At 47.0% G+C, this 20,383-nt stretch overlaps 1 protein-coding gene across 1 annotated transcript; it reads right to left on the reverse strand.

The window, feature by feature from the left end:
- Positions 1–5,153: 5,153 nt before the first annotated feature.
- On the reverse strand, positions 5,154–9,526 carry LOC136513052 (leucine-rich repeat receptor-like serine/threonine-protein kinase BAM3). Its single transcript, XM_066507052.1, has 2 exons — positions 6,650–9,526; positions 5,154–5,853 (listed from the first exon to the last, which is right to left on the reverse strand). Exons 1-2 carry the CDS (start codon positions 9,318–9,320, stop codon positions 5,456–5,458), a joined length of 3,069 nt encoding a protein of 1,022 aa, XP_066363149.1. The 5' UTR covers positions 9,321–9,526; the 3' UTR covers positions 5,154–5,455.
- Positions 9,527–20,383: the final 10,857 nt, after the last annotated feature.

Genomic DNA, 20,383 nt, shown 5'->3' on the forward strand with positions numbered 1-20,383 from the left:
AGACCCTGGTTATTATAAAAAAGGATGAACATTCAATCAATACAATCTTTCTAGCTTTCGCCATCGCATTAGGAGTAGGAGTATTGTAGATCTTGGTGAGTTCTTCAGCAAACAGGGCTGCATCGACTGATCGACCTCCAGCTTACATGTGAGTACCGTCATGACTTGTATTGTGCTTGTAAAGCTGCATTAGCTAATTGATCTTTTATGAGCTATAATATAAGTTAGTTATCGATCTGTACCATAGTTTATAAGGCTGCATCAGCTGATTGATCTCTTACGAATCATAATATAGATCAAAGTTATTGATCTAGTGTTAAATAACTTGTTGTTTAATATAATATCACCAGTTATCGAATCTGCTAAGATTAGTGAGATTTTCCTTGCTGTTTTTGGTTGATTCACCCGTTATTGATTTTGCTATAATTAATTAATATTTTATTAATTATAACAAAATCACCCAATTAAGATAGAGATAGATCGGCATCATATCATTTTAATTGGTCGTCCTTTGATCGGGTCATGCTTCAAATCTTATAATTGATGGCTTAATTCCGCATCGATCTGATCATTATCATAGTTGTATTGATCCGATCGAACCCCACTGTTGATGATAATAGATTAGACTCAAAACTGTTTGTACAATCATTTATATTAGATAGTCGATTTTTCGCATGTTATACTCTTTTCATCAAACTTATTGGCTCAACGCTTTATATCAATCATGTTCCATTTAGCCGATGATGCTTTCTGATGTTCCATGAGCATCAGTTATTTTGATTCGTATCATTATCATTTAATATTAGCCGATAATCCTTGATTTAAAGATCTTTGTTTCATGGATACGCTAGATATAGACTATTTAGTTGATAGCCTCATTGAATCGGCTATCTAGCCGTACATTTGGAACTGTTTGGTGCAACACCGACATGTTCCACCTTAAATTACTGATAAAATTTTCTCTCCTTGTTCATTGTAGGTTAAATTGATTAGCATGTCGTTGGGTTTTTAGAATTAGCTGGTTCTATATTGACGCCAAGCAGATCTCTGGTCTTGTTCCATTTAGATCTTTCGACATACTGTGTGTTGATCACATCGCCACATTTTTGTGTCAACAGTTGCAAAGTTACTGACGGTAGGAATAGTACGCATAGTAGTTGTATTAATCTCTGAAAGTTTGGGGGCCTTTCTGCAAAACAGCCAACGCGCGTGGGTGCCCTCGGCCTTGGGCCGTACTGGGCCGCCACGATGCGCGCGCAGCCGTGCTGTGCTGGGCTGTCGGGCCAGATAGGGTTGCTGCCGGCCCTTTTTCCTTTCTAAGCATGTTCTAATTTACTTTCTAAGGTAAACTTGTAAATACAATATAAATTTATGTAGTTGGCCAAAAATTGTGAAACCAATTTGTTAGGTTCCTAAAATCATGATCTATATGCTAGTATATTTTGTTCACATAGTTTTATAATATTTACAGGAGTTATCTAATTAATTTATGATGCTTAATATTGTAAGATATAAACTTGTAGGAATCTTTGTGATAAATTAGTGATAGTGTTGGCTCTGAAACTTTCACAGTAAATTCCTCATATTATTAGGTGCTCACTGTAATTTTTGTAGCTCCGTAATAATTAGTTTGCTAAGGTAGCTAAATAAGCCATAATTCAAAAATATATGTTTAATCAATAAAATGTCGAAACACCTTAGGATTTTAGAACTAAAATATTTTTCTAGAGACAAAGCCTTACTTGACGATGTGGATATGTAGACCAGTACGTTAGTCATAAAATCTAGCTCGTTAGCTTGCGAAGCGTAATCATATATTTAAGAGTTGCGGTTATCGTTGATTAATTGCGTCTCTACGTTGTATCCACGTATATCATAATAGGAACAATGATGGATCATGGAGTCGACTGAAGTAGCAGAAAAGATGGTGCCTTGATGATTGTGTCACTATGATGGAATGATAACTTTTGGTTATATCTTACCCAGGCAAGCCCCGGTGCATAACCCCTATTATTCTGCACTTTATTTTATACTTGTGCATTAAGTTTTAAGGAGTTGAATGAAAACCACTTGGATATATATATCCTTATCCTATGAGTCATACTAGTATGTCAGGATTGTGTAGATTGCTATGCTATAGGACCCGGTAGAAGTCGAGTGATTACATGTCACTCGCGAGAGATATGAAAGATATTATTGTTGTTATTATATTACTATCACGTGGAATATATATGAATAATAATTGGAGATCGAGCTGAATGGTACTTGGATTTGGACTTGGTTAGGCATTCAAACGAGGCCTGGATTGCACTTGCTCCGCCTGTGTCGATTGAGGACCATCTGTTGCTGTGGATGGTAGTTAGGTCACAGACTTATTATCCTGAGTACATACTTGCTTATGAAAGCGGGAAGGCTTATTACGCTCTTGTCGCGGGTTCAGGCTCTTTCTGGACCGACTGATTGGAGACGGGAAAAGGTGGAGGTCTAAGCACCATACTGAGACCGGGTCTCAAGTGTGAGGGCTTAGAGTCTAAGTTTGGACGGGGACCTAGACCCTATGATAGAAGTGGAATGGGTTGGTCTTGTTTGTGCATGGGGTACAAATGGGGCGTGTGTTTTAGGGTACCCAACTGGGATACATTGGTTCGCAAATCGCCATTTCTGTGAGACGGTAACGACTTAGCTATGGTCTAGCACCGTAGTAAAAACTGGAATATGAAAGATGGTAAAATAGTTCTGATTGCTCATCACCTGCTTGAAAGTAGCATAGGTGCTTACATAGAATGGTTAGTTAATGAACTAATGATGACTGCTAATAAAATTAACTATAAGGACGCACGTTTAGTAATGCTTCCTGCAGATGCAATAACCCATAAGCCAGATAGCCTTGCATATCCTTGGAGTCATTTATTTTCCTCCTGTCGAGTAAGTCTTGCTGAGTACAATCGAGTACTCAGGGTTTTATTCCTCCTGATGCAGGTGACCGGAGGATACGTAGAGCTGACTCTTGTGTGTGGAAACCTTCTAGTGGGCTCAGAGAGGATTCCTTTCCCGCTACGACCGTAGTGTTTATTTATAACTCTCACTAAAGGTTTTTTTATAAGAAAAGATGTAAAATCTGCTAGCATCTCTTGTATAAATTGTCCACTATGTTAATGCTCCACCATGTCATTAAATTAATCTTTGCTTCCTGTGTAACTCTGATAACATTGTTATACCCCGCTGTTATAATCAATTGAGGTAATATTCTACTACTGTAATAAAGTGATGTAAGAAATGACTTAAGAATGTTGTAAGTTTTAATCTCTCATTTATGACCCTGATGAAAAATGTGGATTTTCGAGTTCTCCCTTGGGGTGTACTCGATGGAACTGCATAGTTTAGTGTCCTCTCTTGAGTACTTAGTGTCTAATAGTAGACAAGTACTCCTGGGAGGTACTAGATTAGGCGGTTCTCCCACATTCGATGACCACCTCATAGCTGCTGCTCTCGGACATGTCCAGGCGGGCACCGGACAAGCCTGGGCGGTGCACCGCCTCACCATGGCAGTGACCACCCCAAGGCAAAAACCTCTGTTAGCTGCATTTTTTATTCTCGATTTGATCCACAAGCAGTCTAACACTACTTTGAAAGCGATGCTAACTCTTAAATTGTTTTCTCAAAACATGTTAGAGCCAAGTTAGCATCTCTCAAAACATTTTCCATAAATATTTTTGCTTGCTCTCTGATGTGCACTAGGCCTAAATACAATGCATGAAGTCCAACACCTAGTGGCACTAGATGACCGAATTGTCTAGTTAAGAACCCCTCTTAATAGTATGCCCATCTATCCTAAATGTGATCACACTCTATATAGTGTCTTGATCACTAAAACAAAATCCCTAATTATACCTTTGCCTTGATCTCCGTAGGGTTTTGTTTTTCTCTTTCTTCTTTTCCAAGTTGAGCACTTGATCATTATCACATGTGGCCATCTCATCATTTCATGTGATCAACATCACCATTTGAGTGTCACCATGCTCCTCACTTGGATTGCACCAACCTAGCTCATATCATCACTCATGACAAAGGTTAGTGCTTAGGTTTCATCAATTATCCAAAACCAAACTAGGGCTTTCACCCTTAACAAGGTCCATGTCATCTAAGATGCACTTCTCTCCCGTTCTGCGCGGCAGGTCTGTTTATACCTAAATGTGATCCAAGTGTCTTATTGAAGCAGAGATGTTATCCTACGTAACACCATTTATGAGAACCACGCATATATGAGTTCGATTTCTAGAGTTCTAGTCATAGGTTTTGAGATTTGGATAATATATCTCAAAGACCCTAGAATTTGACTTATATGCTCCAACTACATGGGATTCTTTTGATAGCCTAGTATAAGTAAAGAACTTAATTAGGTGAAACTTGTTTCGCACAAAATTGTCAAATTCAAGGTATAGTCCATTGTTCAGTTGTGAAGAAGTGTAACATCTGTTATCGGTGGATGTTCAAGTTAACAGTATCAATTGAGACATTGGTATATCAAAGAGCAAAGAATTAAGATCATTCCATATATGCCCTATAATTTGGTGGGAAATGTTGGATTTAATTAGGCTCACGCCATTATTACTTCAATTAAATCAAATAAAATATAAGACCCATATTAAAATGCTAGGTACATTAGTTCTTAGTTATGTGTGAGATTTTGACTAAATATTAAATCAACTCAAATAGATGGTTTATATGTGCCACATGTGCGCGCGTCGAGCTGAGCCGTGGCGTGGCTGAGCGTGACGTACACGAGCTCAAGCCGCGCCATGCCATACCACGATGTGGTGCGAGGTGGGCTGGATTTTAAGCGCCCTGATGGTGTGAGCAGGGCCAGATGGAGGAGATGGCGAAGAATTGGCCGGTGAGAGCAGGACGGCGATGAACCGTTGGATATAGAGACTTTCGGTGGCGTGTGCGACGCCTCAAAGAGCAAATAGGAAAGAGGCGGGGGAAAGTTATTAATCCCTGTCCGTTTGATCTTGACCTTCGTCTTATGGTTTTCACAATGCAAATGGCGTGCTTTGAGCATCCGATCCGGAACACTTGGCAAGGGAGAGAGAGAGAGAGACACTCGACAAAAGCGCTGTTGTTGCTGGTTTTAGTGTTGACAGGGACATTAATGCGGCATGCATGGCAGTGGCAGGGAGCGATAATGCCGACTTCCCGACTCTGCACCCTGCATCTGCAGGACTAGCTAGGAGATCGACTAGGATGTGCCATGCCTGAAGCCGTTGCACCATGCATGTCAGGTTGTGCATGGCGCTGGGCCGGCCGGTTGTCGTCGTCGGCGTCGGCGTCGGCGAGTTGATTGGATCACTCGACTGAGGCCAGATCAGATATACTACTCCACTATATAGCTACTGTAGTACGTACAGTACATATCGATCGATCGATGCATGCATGCATATGCGTAGGACGATTGCTAAGGGGCTGACACCGCCGATCCTTCCTGATGCTGCCGTGGCACGGTGGCGGCAGCAGCAAGTGATGGCCCCGCCGCGTGCCTGGCCTGCTGCAGCATCTGGACGACGTCGCGCATGGTGGGGCGCTCCACGCTGTGCTCCTGCACGCACAGCATCGCCACGAGCAGCACATGCGCCGCCTCCGCCACCGGGACGTCGCCGCCGAGGCGAGGGTCCAGCAGCCCAAGCACGCCGCCGCCTGCCGATGAGCTCCGGGCGCGCGCCCACTGCACCAGGTCCACCCCGTCGTCGCCGAGGTGCTCGCCCACCGGCTTCAGACCTGTGATGAGCTCCAGCAACACCACGCCGAAGCTGTACACGTCGCTCTTCTCGTCCACCTTCAGCGTGTACGCGTACTCTGCAGGCATGGCAGGCATATATGCATCATGATTAGTTACATATATACGTTGTTGATGGTGGCCATGTGACTTGCTTTTCTCATGCAGTTACAGTATTCGATTAAAAGATGTGGTGGCTGCTCTGCTCGTATAACGGCGAGTAACCATGCATGATTAGTCCAGTCAAAAAGCTACTCCAGCTGGATAGGGTTCATTCTCCGAGCCAGGGAGCAGCGTCTCATCAGTGGAGAGGCAAAAGTAGTAAAAAAGAGGATGGCTGGTGCTGGTGCTGGGCATGCAAAGGCAAAGCGAGCTCTTCCTTTGAGGAGCTCTCCTCCCTGCGTCGTCGAATCATCATCATCGCCTCATCGTCATCGGAGTTGCAGTGTTTTGGGATTTTGGCAGGCAGGGTTCCATATTCTACTACGTACACTACTGGTACTACTAGTACTACACAGCGACAAGAGAGGATATCGATTCGTGTGCATGCAGACAACGGCTGCTGGACCATGCATGCATTGGCATACCTAGGACACTCCTGGTACTCAAGTCTGGACTCTGGAGGGAGGATGCACAGCTATGTATGACCCATGACCATCACGTCACGGTCCCTAGTTCACTACTACCTCTGCTCTGATGATCGATCTAATCTGCGGCTGCGACATGATCGTGCATCCACAAACCACATGCATGTCGCCTTGCTAGTTGGCAATAAGCCAACGATGCTTGCTACTACTCCGCCAGTATACGGGACGTACGAGGTACGATGCATATGCATGGTGGACGACGACGTACAGATAAAACAAGGTGATGTACCTGGTGCGATGTAGCCGTAGGATCCGGCGACGGCGGACATGCACTCGGAGGCGCCGCTGCCGTTGCCGCTCAGAAACTTGGCCAGCCCAAAGTCCGCCACGTGGGCCTCCATGCGCGCGTCCAGCAGGATGTTGTTGGACTTGACGTCCCGGTGCAGGATCGGCGGCGAGCAGTCGTGGTGCAGGTAGCAAAGCCCCTTGGCCGCCTCCGTCGCCACGCGGAGCCGCGACGCCCACGCCAGCACGCCAGCACCGTCACCGTCACGGTGGTGCAGCGCCTCCCCGAGGCTGCCGTTCACCATGTACTCGTACACCAGCAACTTCGCCTCGGGCCCCGAGCAGAAGGCCAGCAGCCGCACGATGTGCCGGTGCCGGATCCGCCCCAGCGTCTCCACCTCCGCCTGGAACCCTCCGCCCTCCGCCGACACGATCCGCTTCACCGCCACGCACTCCCCGCCGGGCATCGTCCCGCGGTACACCACCCCGGCCCCGCCGCGACCCACCACGCAGTTCTCCTTCACGCACCGCACCACGTCCTCGCACCCGAACGACACCTTCTGGAACGCCGTCATGCGCCACCGCCGGCTCGACGACGACCGACGACGACGGAGCATGGCGGAGCGCGTCGTCGCCACGGCCACCGCAGCGAACGCCACGGAGCAGCCTAGGAGGCCCAGCGCCGCAAGCAGCTTCAGACGCCCCACCACCGCCGCCGACCAAGACGAAGAGCCAGAGCCCGGCTGCTGCTCCTGCGTCGTCCCGCCGATCCCTCCCCAGGGCGGCTGCTGCTTCGGATTCACCACCTGCAGCCCCGGGTTGCCCACGAACGACGACGCGTTGAAGTAGGCGAACTGCCCGTTCTCCGGCACGCGCCCGGACAGGTCGTTGTGCGAGAAGTCGGCGGCGGTCAGGCTCTTCATGCCGCCCAGCTCCCGCGGGATGCTGCCGCTCAGCAGGTTCCACGACACGTTCAGGTAGTTGAGGATCTTGATCTGCACCAGCCGCACGGGGATCGAGCCGGACAGACGATTGCCGCTCAGGTCCAGGTACGTCAGCGACGTGCACTCGCCCACCTCGCCGGGCACCGCCCCCGTCAGGTTGTTGCCGCTCAGGTCCAGCTTCAGCAGCCGCTTCAGCCGCCCCACCTGCCGCGGGATCTCGCCGCCCAGCTGGTTGCCGCCGAGGAGGAGCGTCTGCAGCGACGAGAAGTTGCCGATGGATGCCGGAAGCGACCCGTTGAAGCGGTTACTCGACAGGTTCAGCAGCGACAGCCTGCTGTCGGCGCCGGGGGCATCCTGCTGCTGCTGCTCCTCCAGCCGCCCCGTCAGGTAGTTCCCCTGCAGCTCCACAGTGGTGAGCACCGGCAGGTAGAGGAAGCCGCGCGGGAGCGGCCCCGTGAGGTAGTTCTGGCCCAGCCGCACACGCGTGAGCGTCGGGCACGCGCCCAGCCCCTCCGGCACCGGCCCGAAGAGGAAGTTGTCGAGGAGGATGAGGATCTCCAGCTGCCCGCGCGCGCACAGCCAGCGGGGCACCTCCCCCGTCAGCCGGTTCGTGGACAGGTCCACCTCCCTGATCGGCGCGGCGCGGCCGAGCGCCGCGGGGATGGCGCCCGTGAAGTTGTTCTGCCACAGCTTGAGGACCTGCAGGGAGCGGAGGTCGGCCAGGAAGTCCGGGACGCCGCCTCGGAAGCGGTTGATGAACATGTTGAGGAGCCTGAGGTCCCTGAGCGCGGCGAGCTCGGGAGGGATCTCCCCTGTGAGCGCGTTGTTGGAGACGTCGAGGAACCTAAGGCCGGTGAGGTTGCCGAGCGACGGCGGGATGGTGCCGTTGAGCTGGTTCGTCTGCAGGTACAGCGTGTCCAGCGCGGTGAGGTCGCCGAGCGAGGCCGGGATGGGGCCCTGGAGGCCGCAGCTGGCGAGGTCGAGGTGGACGAGGCTGGTGAGCCTGCCGAGCTCCGGCGGGATGCCACCGTCGAAGCGATTGAAGTAGCCGAGGAAGAGGTGGCGCAGCGTGGAGAGGTTGGCGAGGTCGGGCGGGATGGCCCCGGAGAGGCTGTTGCCGGCGAGGGAGAGGAACTCGATGGCGGGGAAGCGGCCGAAGCTGGGCGGGATGGTGCCGGAGAAGAAGTTGCCGCCGAGGTCGAGGTGGCGGAGGCCCGCGGGGAGGAGGGTGGGAAGCGCACCGGCGAGATCGTTGTCGTAGAGGTCGAGCACCTGGAGGCTGGGCATCGCGGAGAAGTCGACGGCGTCCAGGGTGCCGTTGAACTGGTTGTTGGAGAGGTTGAGGTGGCGCAGGTCGCGGAGGGCGGCGATGGCGGGCGCAATGTCGCCGGCTAGGGAGTTGGCGGCGGCGGAGAGGAAACGGAGGCCAGCGAGGTCGCCGATGGCGGGGGACAGCGTGCCGGAGAGGTTGTAGCAGGAGATGTCGAGCGAGACGACGGTGCGGTTGCTACCGGGGGCGCAGGCGACGCCGGGCCATGAGGAGCAGAGCGAGGCGTAGTTGGCGAGCGTCCAGCTGCGCAGCTGCGGCGGGAGCGGCGGCGAGAAGGAGTCCTTGAGGGAGAGCAGGGTGGCGGCCTGGCTGGCTAGCGTTGGAATAGTGGCGAGGACGAGGCAGGAAGATGAGAGGAAGCAGATGGGCTGGAGGAGGAGGAGGAGGATGAGGAGAGCCATGGGTGGCCGGCCGCGGCCGGGATCGGAGAGCAGAGCTAGCAGTGAAGGTGAAGCTGCCGGCCGGCGAGCCAATAAGGTTTCTCACTACTCACTAGGTAGGTGAATCATGGATCGATGGCGATGCAATGCAATGCAATGGCGGGAGAGAGAGAGAAAGAGGTGAGGTCCGATCTTGGCGAGTCGCGATCAGGGGTGCTCCTTTCTCTTCTTTTCAAGAATGATGAGGATGGATGGAGTAGAATAGGTCCCTCCGACGTACTGCTCCTGGTATCGAGAGGTGATCCAGCACACCCCACCACGGTCCACGGCGCACGGCGGCCCAGCTCCCAGCTCTCAGCTCTCACTGCTGCCGCTGCCGGATTGGAGGACCCGCGACAAATATAAAAGGCAGCAGCAAGCAAAAGCAAAAGCAAAAGCAAAAGATGATCCAGCGAGTGCCTGCCTGCCTGCCTACAAAGGAAAGGAAAGCCAAGGCCATGCCAGCAGCCAGCCCAGGGCTCAGGGCCCAGGGCTCAGGGCTCAGGGCTCAGGCCAGCAGCAGAGGAAGAATGTTGTAGCGTACTGGCGTGCAGCGGTGCATGGCATGCAGAAGCAGAACGATTCATCTGCAGTGCAGCACGGACAGGAGCACCACACAGGAGAGGAGGAATGCAGTGCAGTGACCAGTGAGTACACGCTGCCGCCCTGCATTCCATGCATGGAGCTGGACGAAACACACGCACCATGCATGCTGCTTTTTCCCCTCTCTCTCTCTCTCTCTCTCTCTCTCTCACACACACACACACTCCTCCTGGGCGACTTCATAGCTGCTGTTTGAGTGTTTTTGGGCCCTTAACCGGTTGTTCAACTCCGAAGAAACAGTCGAAAAGCAAATGGAATGTTTTAGCCACGTACGGTACACGAATTTTCGCAGTACGTCAGATTAGAAGAAAGCGCGGCGGGTGAGAGATATTGTCCTGCCCTGTTTCTTGTGTTTTGCCAATGTTTCCAGTAAATGGCCCATGAATGAATGACAAGATATACATAAGTGCCAAACGGGGCGAACGGGACGAAACCCTAATAAATACAAAAAAAATGCAATATTTACGTGCTTGGTGCGAGAGTGTTGATCTAGATTATTTGCAAGTTTTACCGCACTTTCATTGTCGCACAAAAGAGGTATTTTTTCTAGAACTACACCATAGTCTAAGCAAAGTTTGTTTCATATAAAGTATATATTTGTGCACAACAAGCACCCGCGGCAATGTATTCCGCTTCGGCGGTGGACAAAGCCATGCTATTTTATTTCTTGGAGGACCAAGACACAAGTGATCTACCAAGCAAATGGCACTCTCCGGATGTGCTTTTTCTATCCACTTTGCAACCGGCATAATCCGAATCGGAATAGCCAACTAATTCAAATATAGCTCCTTTGGGATACTAAAGGCCAATGCTTGGTGTGTGCTTAAGATACCTAAGGATTCTTTTAACGGCAATCAAATGAGTTTCCTTAGGATTAGCTTAAAATCTAGCACACATACACACACTAAACATGATGTCGGGCCTAGATGCGGTTAAATATAACAAACTACCAATCATAGAGCGGTAGAGAGTTTGATCATCCGTGTTACCTCCCTCATCTAGGTCGAGATGTCCATTTGTTGGCATCGATGTCTTGATTGGCTTACATTCATCCATCTTGAATCTCTTGAGAAGATCATTTATATATTTCTCTTGAGAAATAAAAATCCATTCTCTCATTTGCTTGACTTGAAAACCAAAAAAGAATGTAAGCTCTCCAATCATTGACATCTCGAACTCTTTCGACATCAATTCACCAAACTCTTTGCAAGAATCTTCATTTGATGATCCAAAGATGATATCATCAACATACACTTGACAAATGAAGATGTGCCCATCAAGCTTCTTGGTGAATAGTATGGTGTCGACCTTCCCAATGGTGAAGCCCTTCTCAATGAGGAAGTCCCGAAGGCACTCATACCAAGCTCTTGGGGCTTGCTTAAGCCCATATAACGCCTTAGACAACCTATAAACATGATTAGGATATCTAGGGTCTTCAAACCTAGGAGGTTGATCAACATAGACTAGTTCATTAATAAAGCCATTTAAAATGCACTTTTCATATCCACTTGATATAGTTTCATGTCATGATGTGATGCATATGCAAGGAGGATACAAATGACTTCTAGTCTTGCAACCGGTGCAAATGTCTCTCCAAAATCCAAACCTTCAACTTGAGAGAACCCCTTTGCAACTAGTCTTGCCTTGTTCCTCACAACTACGCCTTGATCATCTTGCTTGTTACGGAACACCCACTTTATTCCAATGACTCTTGCACCTTTTGGCCGCTCTTCAAGAGTCCAAACTTCATTGCGAGTGAAGTTGTTCAACTCTTCATGCATGACATTTATCAAATCCAGATCTTGAAGAGCTTCTTCTACCTTAGTAGGCTCAAAGCAAGAGACAAAAGAGTGATATGCAATAAATGAAGCAAGTTTTTGTGAGCGAGTCATTACGCCCTTTGATGGACTCCCTATGATGAGATCTTATGGATGATCTTGTAGTAGAGGTGTGTTTCTTCTATTGACCACTTGAGGAGGAGGTTGTGGAGCATCAACATCTTATGCTTATACCACCATTTGATCATGGGAGACATGAGTGTCTTCATTTTCTACTCTCCCATCTTTATTACCATCTTGTGGCACATTTGATGAAGAAGGTGGATCAATTACTTATACATCATCTTCATCATCTTTAGGCTTGATGTCTCCAATCAGAATGTTCTTCATAGCCTCCCTCAATGGTTCATCACCTACATCATCAAGATTCTCATGTGCTCCTTGGGAGCCGTTAAATTCATCAAATTCCACATCATATGTTTCTTCAACCAAGTCGGTGGCATGATTAAATACTCTATATGCTTTGGACTTTGATGAGTAACTAACAAGAAAACCAATATCACAACTTCTTTGAAACTTTCCTAGGTATTGCCGCTTCTTGTAGATGTAGCATTTGCAACCAAACACCCTAAAGAAGGAGACGTCTGGCTTCTTCCCATTAAGCAACTCATAAGGTGTCTTGCCAAGAAACTTTTGAAGGAATAGGAGGTTTGATGCATAGCATGCGGTGTTGATAGCTTCCGCCCATAGAGCTTCGGGGTGTTGTACTCATCTATCATTGTTCTTACAAGAGTTATCAATGTTCGGTTCTTTCTCTCAACTACACCATTTTGTTGAGGAGTATATGTTGCGAAGACCTCATGCTTGATCCCAACTTCATCACAATAGGCTTCTATATTTGTGCTATCAAATTCCTTCCCATTATCACTTCTAATCTTCTTGAGCTTCACTTTAAATTCATTTTGTGCTCTCTTGGCAAACTTCTTGAAGCAAGATGCAACTTTGGATTTGTCATGAAGAAAGAATACCTATGTGTAACTTGAATAGTCATCAATAATCATAAGACAATAAAGATTTCCTCTCAAACTCTTGTATGTTGTTGGTCCAAATAAGTCCATGTGAAGGAGTTCTAGCACTCTTGTGGTTGACATGAAAGCTTTTGTTGGATGAGTATTTGCAACTTGCTTGTCGGCTTGACATGCACTACAAAGCTTGTCCTTCTCAAACTTCACATCCTTCAACCCTCTCACCAAATCATTCTTCATTAGCTTCTTGAGTGAGCTCATCCCAACATGAGCAAGTCTTCTATGCCATAGCCACCCAAGTGTTGTTTTGGTGAATAGGCATGTCTTCAAGTTAGCATCTTTGGAGGTGAAATCCACTAGATATAGGTTATTGTATCTAAATCCTTTGAGTATCACTTGATCATCATCCTTTTTAGATACAATAATTTTTTTCTCGGTAAACAAGCATTGAAAGCCAAGATCACACAATTGTCCAACGGATAGCAAGTTGAAGCTCAATGAAGCAACATATAGCATATTTGAGATAGAATGATCATTTGATATTGCCACTTTGCCCAATCCTTTAACCTTGTCCTATGAATTATCTCTAAATATGATTCTTTCTTGTCCATCTACCTTTTCATCTAGTGAGGTGAACATACGAGGATCACCGGTCATATGTTGTGTGCAACCACTATCAATAACCCAATGACTTCCACCGGTCTTGTAGTTCACCTACACACAAGAGAATAAGCTTTAGGAACCTAAACTTGTTGAGGGCCCTTCACCTTCTCAACAAGTGACTTTGCAACCCAAATTTTTTAGCCCTATTCTTGTTTGGAGGCCCTAAGAACATGACTTTCGTCTTTCTACTAGAATCCTTTCTAAGCATGTAATGAGCATTGAAGGCAAAAGGTCTAGCATGCTTGGGCAAGGGTTGTGGTGGTGGAGTTTGGCACTCATGGGTAAAGTGGCCTTCTTGTCTACACTCAAAATATCTCTTTGGCTTTGACTTTGACTTGTGTTGTTGTTGAGCTTGAGCCTTCTTCTCTTGGTTTGCCAAGTACCCAATGCCACTTCTATCCATCTTCACGACGGTGTTCATTAGTAGCTCACTTTGAAGATGCTTGCCTCTTATGAACTTGCTCAATCCAATCTTGAGATGCTCTTTCTCCAACTTGAGCTTCTTGTTCTCTTCCTTGAGAGCATCATTATTTTTCTCTTCCTTGAGCTTCTTGTTCTCTTCTTTGAGCTTCTCATTCTCAAGAGTCAAATCACTATCATGATCAAGAGTTTCTAGCACAATAGTGTTGTAGCTTTTGATCTCTTAAAGATCTTTCTTGAGCTTTTCATTGTCATTCTTGAGCTTAACAAACTCATCATAATCATCGGCCTTAACCACTTGCTTGCCCTTGCTACTAGAACTTTGCTTAATGCTCTCAATGATCAAATCATCACATGATGTAGCTATATCAATCTTAACAACATTGTTAGTAGGATCATGTGGCTCATTGGATAGAAATTCTTGAGCAATGACAAGATTATCATGATTAATCTTAAGAGTGGTATATTCTTCTTTTAGCTTGTTGTGGCTCATGATGAGCTCATTGTGTATCCTCTCAAGTTTATCATGTTTATCTTTAAGCTCTTTCTTAGAAGATTTGAGCTCCTTGAGTTTGGATGATATAGCATCATTTGCTTCTCTAAGCTCAACACTAGCCTTTTCGGCTACATCACATTTAACTAAAAGAGAATCATTATTAGCTTTTAGTTTTTCATTTTTAGCTCTACTCTTTCTAATGATCTTAGTGTATTGATTTAGCAATTTAACAAGATCATCATAAGAAGGTGATTCATATTCTTCATCATAACTATCGCTATCATTATTGCTAGCATGTTCATCACCACTACTATCATCATTTGATACCTTGCGATCACCCTTGGCCATAAGGCATAGGTGTGTAGAGGATGATGGTGGTGGTGGCGGTGAAGATGATGAAAAGTCAATCACAGTGGCGGCCACCTTCTCATTATCACTATCATCATCAGATAAGCAACTTGATGAATCAATGTCCGTGAGCCAATCACCGATGATGTATGCATTTCCACTTTTTTCTTCTTATGGAAGTCCTTCTTCTTGCCATCTCTCTTCTTGTATGGCTTGTTTTTTTCTTCTCATCTTCTTCTTCATTGCTTGAGTCATCTTTCTTGCCCTTGTACTTATTCTTGTACTTGTCTTTCTTGGGCTTTGTGCATTGATGTGCTAAATGACCAAGTTCTCAACAATTGTAGCAATCCATCTCTGAGATTGGCTTCCTTCTAGAACTTGTGAAGAACTTCTTCTTCTTGTCATCGAACTTGATGCCACTCTTGTTGAGCTTCTTTAGCATCTTGGTGGTTCTTTTCACCATGAGAGAAAGGCTTGCATCATCAACTTCATCATCTTTTGAGCTCTCATATTTAAGTCTTGCTTTGCCCTTCTCTTGGCTAGCCTTGAATGCCAAGTTCTTATCTTTCTTCTTGTTAGAGGATGAGCCATCTTGAGGTGTGATGTGCATGTACATCTCATGATCATTGATCTTTCCCAAGATTTGTGTCGGTGTAGCGGTGAAAAGATCACCTTGATGAAGCACGATCATAATATGCCCATATTTGTCAATGAGGAGGACACTCAAGATCTTTCTTACAACATCGGATGGTTGTATTTAAGTGAGTCCAAGCCCATTGACTTCCTCTACAAGAACATTCAAGCGTGAGTATATTTCATTAACACATTCTTTGGGAAGCATCTCAAAAGAGTTAAGCTTTTTCATGATAAGATGATAGCATTCCTCACGCTCATTCTTTGTTCCCTCATGGAGTTTGTGGTTCCTTACCCGGTTGAACACATCTTTGCAAAGGCCTCTAAAGATGGTGTTTCAAGTCTTTGCATTCCATTTTTTTTAATTCACCTCATCGCCTTGTAGGTGTGTAGCATCCTAAGGTTTTGGGAAGCCTTGTGAGGCAGCTCTAAGCATTCCAACATCTAGAGCTTCTAGATACGCTTCCATGTGGATTTTCCAATATAGAAAATCATTCCCCTCAAAGATAGGAGGAGGTCCATCCCGTGAGACATCTTTCTCTAGGCGGTTAAGCCTAAAAATATGAGCATGAGGCTCTGATACCAATTGAAAGGATCAAGATGCCCAAGAGGGGGGGGTGAATTGGACTAATTCTAAATTTCTTTATAATAATTAAGTCCTAAGGTTAGCCCAATTAACCCCTTGTGCCTAGAAAGTATTTCTACTGATCTATCACACAAAAGTTTAGCAACCTAGGTTCTAATCCTACTCTAGCATGGCAATTCTATGAATGTAAATGACAAGAAATGAATTGCTCAAAGTAAATGCTCAAAGTAAAGAGAGAAGGAGGAACACGGCGATATTTTGCCGAGGTATCAGAGAGTCGCCACTCCCCACTAGTCCTTGTTGGAGCACCCACGCAAGGGTGTAGCTCCCCCTTAATCCATACAAGGATCAAGTGCTCTCTACGAGTTAATTCTTTGACACTCCGTCATGGTGAATCACCCACAACCACTCACAACTTGAGTTGGGTCATCCACAAGCTCCGTTGGATGATCACCAAGCTACCAATCACCACCAAGCCGTCGAGGTGATGGCGATCACCAAGAGTAACAAGCACAAACTCTCACTTGACCACGACAAGCCTAATGAGAAGAGTGGATGCACACTTTGCTACTCTTGCTTTCACTAATGAGGGTTCTCTTTGGGATTCTCAAATCTCAATCACCTCACTAGGACCTTGCTCTTCTTGGCACTCTCAAAGATGTTTCTCAGCTGTTGGAATGAGAAAAAGTGCCCCCACACATGAATGGAGGAAGTATTTATAACCATGGCTGAAAAACAAACCGTTATGTGCCTCTGTGGGGTGACCGGACGCTCCGGTCAGTTATCCCCGAACTCTAGTGTTTAAGATGTGACCGGGCGCTGGACAGTGTCCGGTCAACACTGACCAGATGCGTCCGGTCATGATTTTCCCTCTCTGGAACCTTACTGGAGTCGACCGGACGCTGTGACTCAGCGTCCGGTCACTTCACCTCTCAGCGTCCGGTCGCACCAGACAATTTCACCTTGATCAAATGAACTGACCGGACTCTGTGCCAGCGTCCGGTCACCTCGGAGCCAACGTCCGGTCAGTATTTGACCCTCTATTCACTTCCAACTCTCGATCATATGTGAATGAAGTTTGCTCCAATGGATCTAAGGGTTTCTTAGGAGCTACCTAGTGCTAGAATTAGCAAGTGTGCACCACACCTAACTCACTAGACTCACCTAGGTCAAGCTACCCATCCATACCCCCCTTAATAGTACGGCCAAAGGAAAAACAAACTCCTAAACTACTCTAAGTGTCTCTTCCACTCTAATCGACACTTATAACTAGTCCATCCTTAACCTTGTCGTCCATCCTTTGAAAACCGAAACGATTTCTATCGTCGGGGCATGACCACAATGATAGCCCAATCGATCTCCATTACCATGACCTAACTTAATTGCCTCTACAAAACACACGTTAGTCATAGTAATCACGTATTGTCATTAATCACCAAAACCCAACTAGGGGCCTAGATGCTTTCAATTGGAAGGCTAGTCGAAGGGCCACTTCGATTAGCATAACCATGGCCCATGGAATCTAAAACCCGATTCAGCCTCCTCTTTCCAAGCAAGGCCTGACATTTAAATTTGTGCTAACGATCATCGTAAAAACCAACAATCTCTTCGGCCTTGTGTTCTATAAAATTCACAAAGCTAAAGTATGTTGAAAAAGCATCGGATGGCCCAACATGAAGACATGGAAACACGTATCCGCCCCTCCTTTCAAAATCAAAAAAGCGAGCTTCACTGCTTAGTGGAGGGCTATCGCAAGCCAACCACTCTTCCACCAGGTCTCGGCTAATCTACCGATGTGCGGTCAGGGCGAAGGCGTCGGCGGCCTCCGCATCATGTGGTCCATCCACTAGGATTTTACCAAGGCAAAACCCTTCATTGGTGTCATCTCAAAGACCAGCACATGAGCTTTTGGCAGATCATTCACCAACGCCTCAGTCACGTCCTTGTCAGAACAAACCCGATGGTAAAACCAATAGTTACTCCAACTTGGCCATTTGTTCCCATAGGCAGGCACAATCTGCATAGTCCCCTTTGTCTTCTTGGGAACAAAATTATAAGACCCATAATGGGCCACCATCTCCATCTTACTCTGCTTGTCCTTGATCGTCTTTTTGTGAAAGTGCGTCTCGTAATAGCGAGCGAATAAGTTCACACTTAGAGCACACCCTGTCATCTTAAGCGCCATAGCAAAAACACTCATCCGCACAAAAGCATTGGGGGTCAAATGATGGATCTGCAGATTGAAGCATTGCAAGACCTCGCCAACAAAATCCTCGCAAGGGAATCGCAGCCTTGCTCCAAAGAAATCATGAAATACAACCGCCTCATAAGGCTCCAGTTGGGGCACCTCCTCGCGGCCAGGAGCGTGGCACAAGCTGTGTAGCGAGGCCTTCAAAAGCCCTTTCTCAACATATTCATCAATAACTGCCTCCGTCACGCTAGAACGGCCGATGCGATAAGTGGCAGGTTCAAGATCTATTTTGCCCTTGACAACGGCGGGTACCGGGCCTGCGGTCTCGCCATCTTCGCCCTCCTCCACAATCTCAACATCAACATCAGTTTCTTTGCCAGCATCAAGGCGGGAAGGACCCGGATGTTCTGATGCCATTTCGACGTCTTGTGTATTCGACATGCGGGATACCACCCTTTTAGACCCGCTTCGTGAATGAGTGCGGGACTCTGAGCTAGAACCGTCAGATGAGCTCTCGCTGGGTGAATTGTCGCCAGACGATGACTCACTTGACATCTATCCAAGCGAAATACATACGAAAAATAGAGCAAAAGCAAAAATAGTAAGAAGCAAAAAGCGCACAATAATAAAATAGTAAACAGTAACGAAATGGAATACGAAACTAAAATGAGCAACTCAGAGCGAAAACAAACCTGCGAAGAAGAATGACGAAGACTAGAGTCCCGGCGAGAACAATCAACAAGCTAGCACACTTGAAGAAGCAAATAGCACAAAGGCGAAAGCCCCTTTCCCTGAGCGGCAAACAAAGGATGGAGGAATGCGCACGGCTCTCCGAACCCAGGGCGGGTCTTATATAGGCAATGCAGCACGCGCCCCTAGGAACTAACATGATGGTTCGCTCAACTGTCGCGACGATTCATTTTTCGAGAAACAGTAGCCGAGGCACGATAACCGAAATAACAGAAAAGGCTAAAAAATAATTAATTAACATATCAATAAATACAAAAGTTGATCAGCATAGTCACATCACACGCCTAAGACCTCCACCCTTCGCCCGGGACGGCGTATGAGCCCCACGATGTGTTACCAGCAAGATAGAATGAGGCATCCACGAGAAGACTAGGGACCCCTTCGCGGGATGCCGAGGGGCTGATGTTGAGGGCAAGCCCCACTTATGGGCACCCTATGGGGTTCATTTCGCCGATCCAGCCACGTAGGGTTAGTGTGAATGGAATCTCACAAAGGTGAAACAAGGGACACTAAAGTCTGGCGGTGCTGGCCCGCCGTCGCACCCATCTTTTCGCTTGAGTGAAATGTTGGGGACGGCGAGGTGGGAAGAGAAGGGGATCGTGTCTTCACTGACCATTTCAGCGAGGTGAAATGAAGGGGGCGCCAACCGCGGTCCGATTAGCACCTTTTCGCTACTGCGAGAAGGGGCGTGCTAGGCCGACCTGGTGAGGCCTGGGGCACATAGCCAAGAATAAACTATTCGCTTAGGCGAATAGGTGGTAATGTTTCGCCAGTTCTTTGTTTTAGGTTCCGTCTTTGGTGAGCTAGCCATCTTCACGTGGCCGACAGCTCCTGCCTACCTAGGACCCACATGGTCGGTTGGGAGGGCGACAAGAGGCGAAGCCGGTCGGCGCCCCTCGAATACGGGGTGGTTGTAAGGGTATTCTTGTCAAGTGAAAAGCTCCTAGGCGTGTATAAATAGCCCCTCCGTAGAGAGTGTAAAAGGGGGAGAAACAAGTTCAATAGAATCATGATCCATGTTTCGCACAAGTCTTGTTTCCATCACCTTTCGTGTTTGATTTCGCTTGAGCGGCAACCGGTGTTCGAAGGCCTAGGCCTAGAACAACACTTACACTCTCACGAACCTATTTTGACCCTACATATTGACAAAGCCTGGGGAGATGCAAGGGCTAGTGTAGAGGCAATCTTTATGTCACCTTTAAGTTCTTAGCTTCGGTGTTCATCCAGACTAGAGTTCCCATGTACGAACAATAAAACTAAATATGAAGCCATAGTGCCAGGGCTTCGCAAATCGAGAGCACTATCATCACACAGGGCACTTATTAGAATAGACTTCCAAGTCGTTTCGGGATACATTGAAAAAAAGTACCAGGTGAGAGAACCAAGATTGGCTAAGTATCTTCACTCAGTACAAAAGATGGAGTCGTATTTCCTTAGAGTTACTACTACTCGAAACATTCCAAGAGCAGATAATTCTGATGCTGACAAATTAACAAAGGTTGTAGCCAAGGGGTGACTTTCATTGCCTCTAGACATGTTTTAGGGAGCACTT

The sequence above is a fragment of the Miscanthus floridulus genome, chromosome 16, assembly GCF_019320115.1.
Source record: "Miscanthus floridulus cultivar M001 chromosome 16, ASM1932011v1, whole genome shotgun sequence".
Taxonomy (NCBI): Eukaryota; Viridiplantae; Streptophyta; class Magnoliopsida; order Poales; family Poaceae; genus Miscanthus; species Miscanthus floridulus.

Bases quoted from the DNA above. Each gene is read 5' to 3' on its own strand.
- LOC136513052 (XM_066507052.1), bottom strand. From the start codon at position 9,320: ATGGCTCTCCTCATCCTCCTCCTCCTCCTCCAGCCCATCTGCTTCCTC. The intron at 5,854-6,649 runs GTACATCACCTT...CCATGCCTGCAG, and splicing joins CTACGGCTACATCGCACCAG to AGTACGCGTACACGCTGAAG.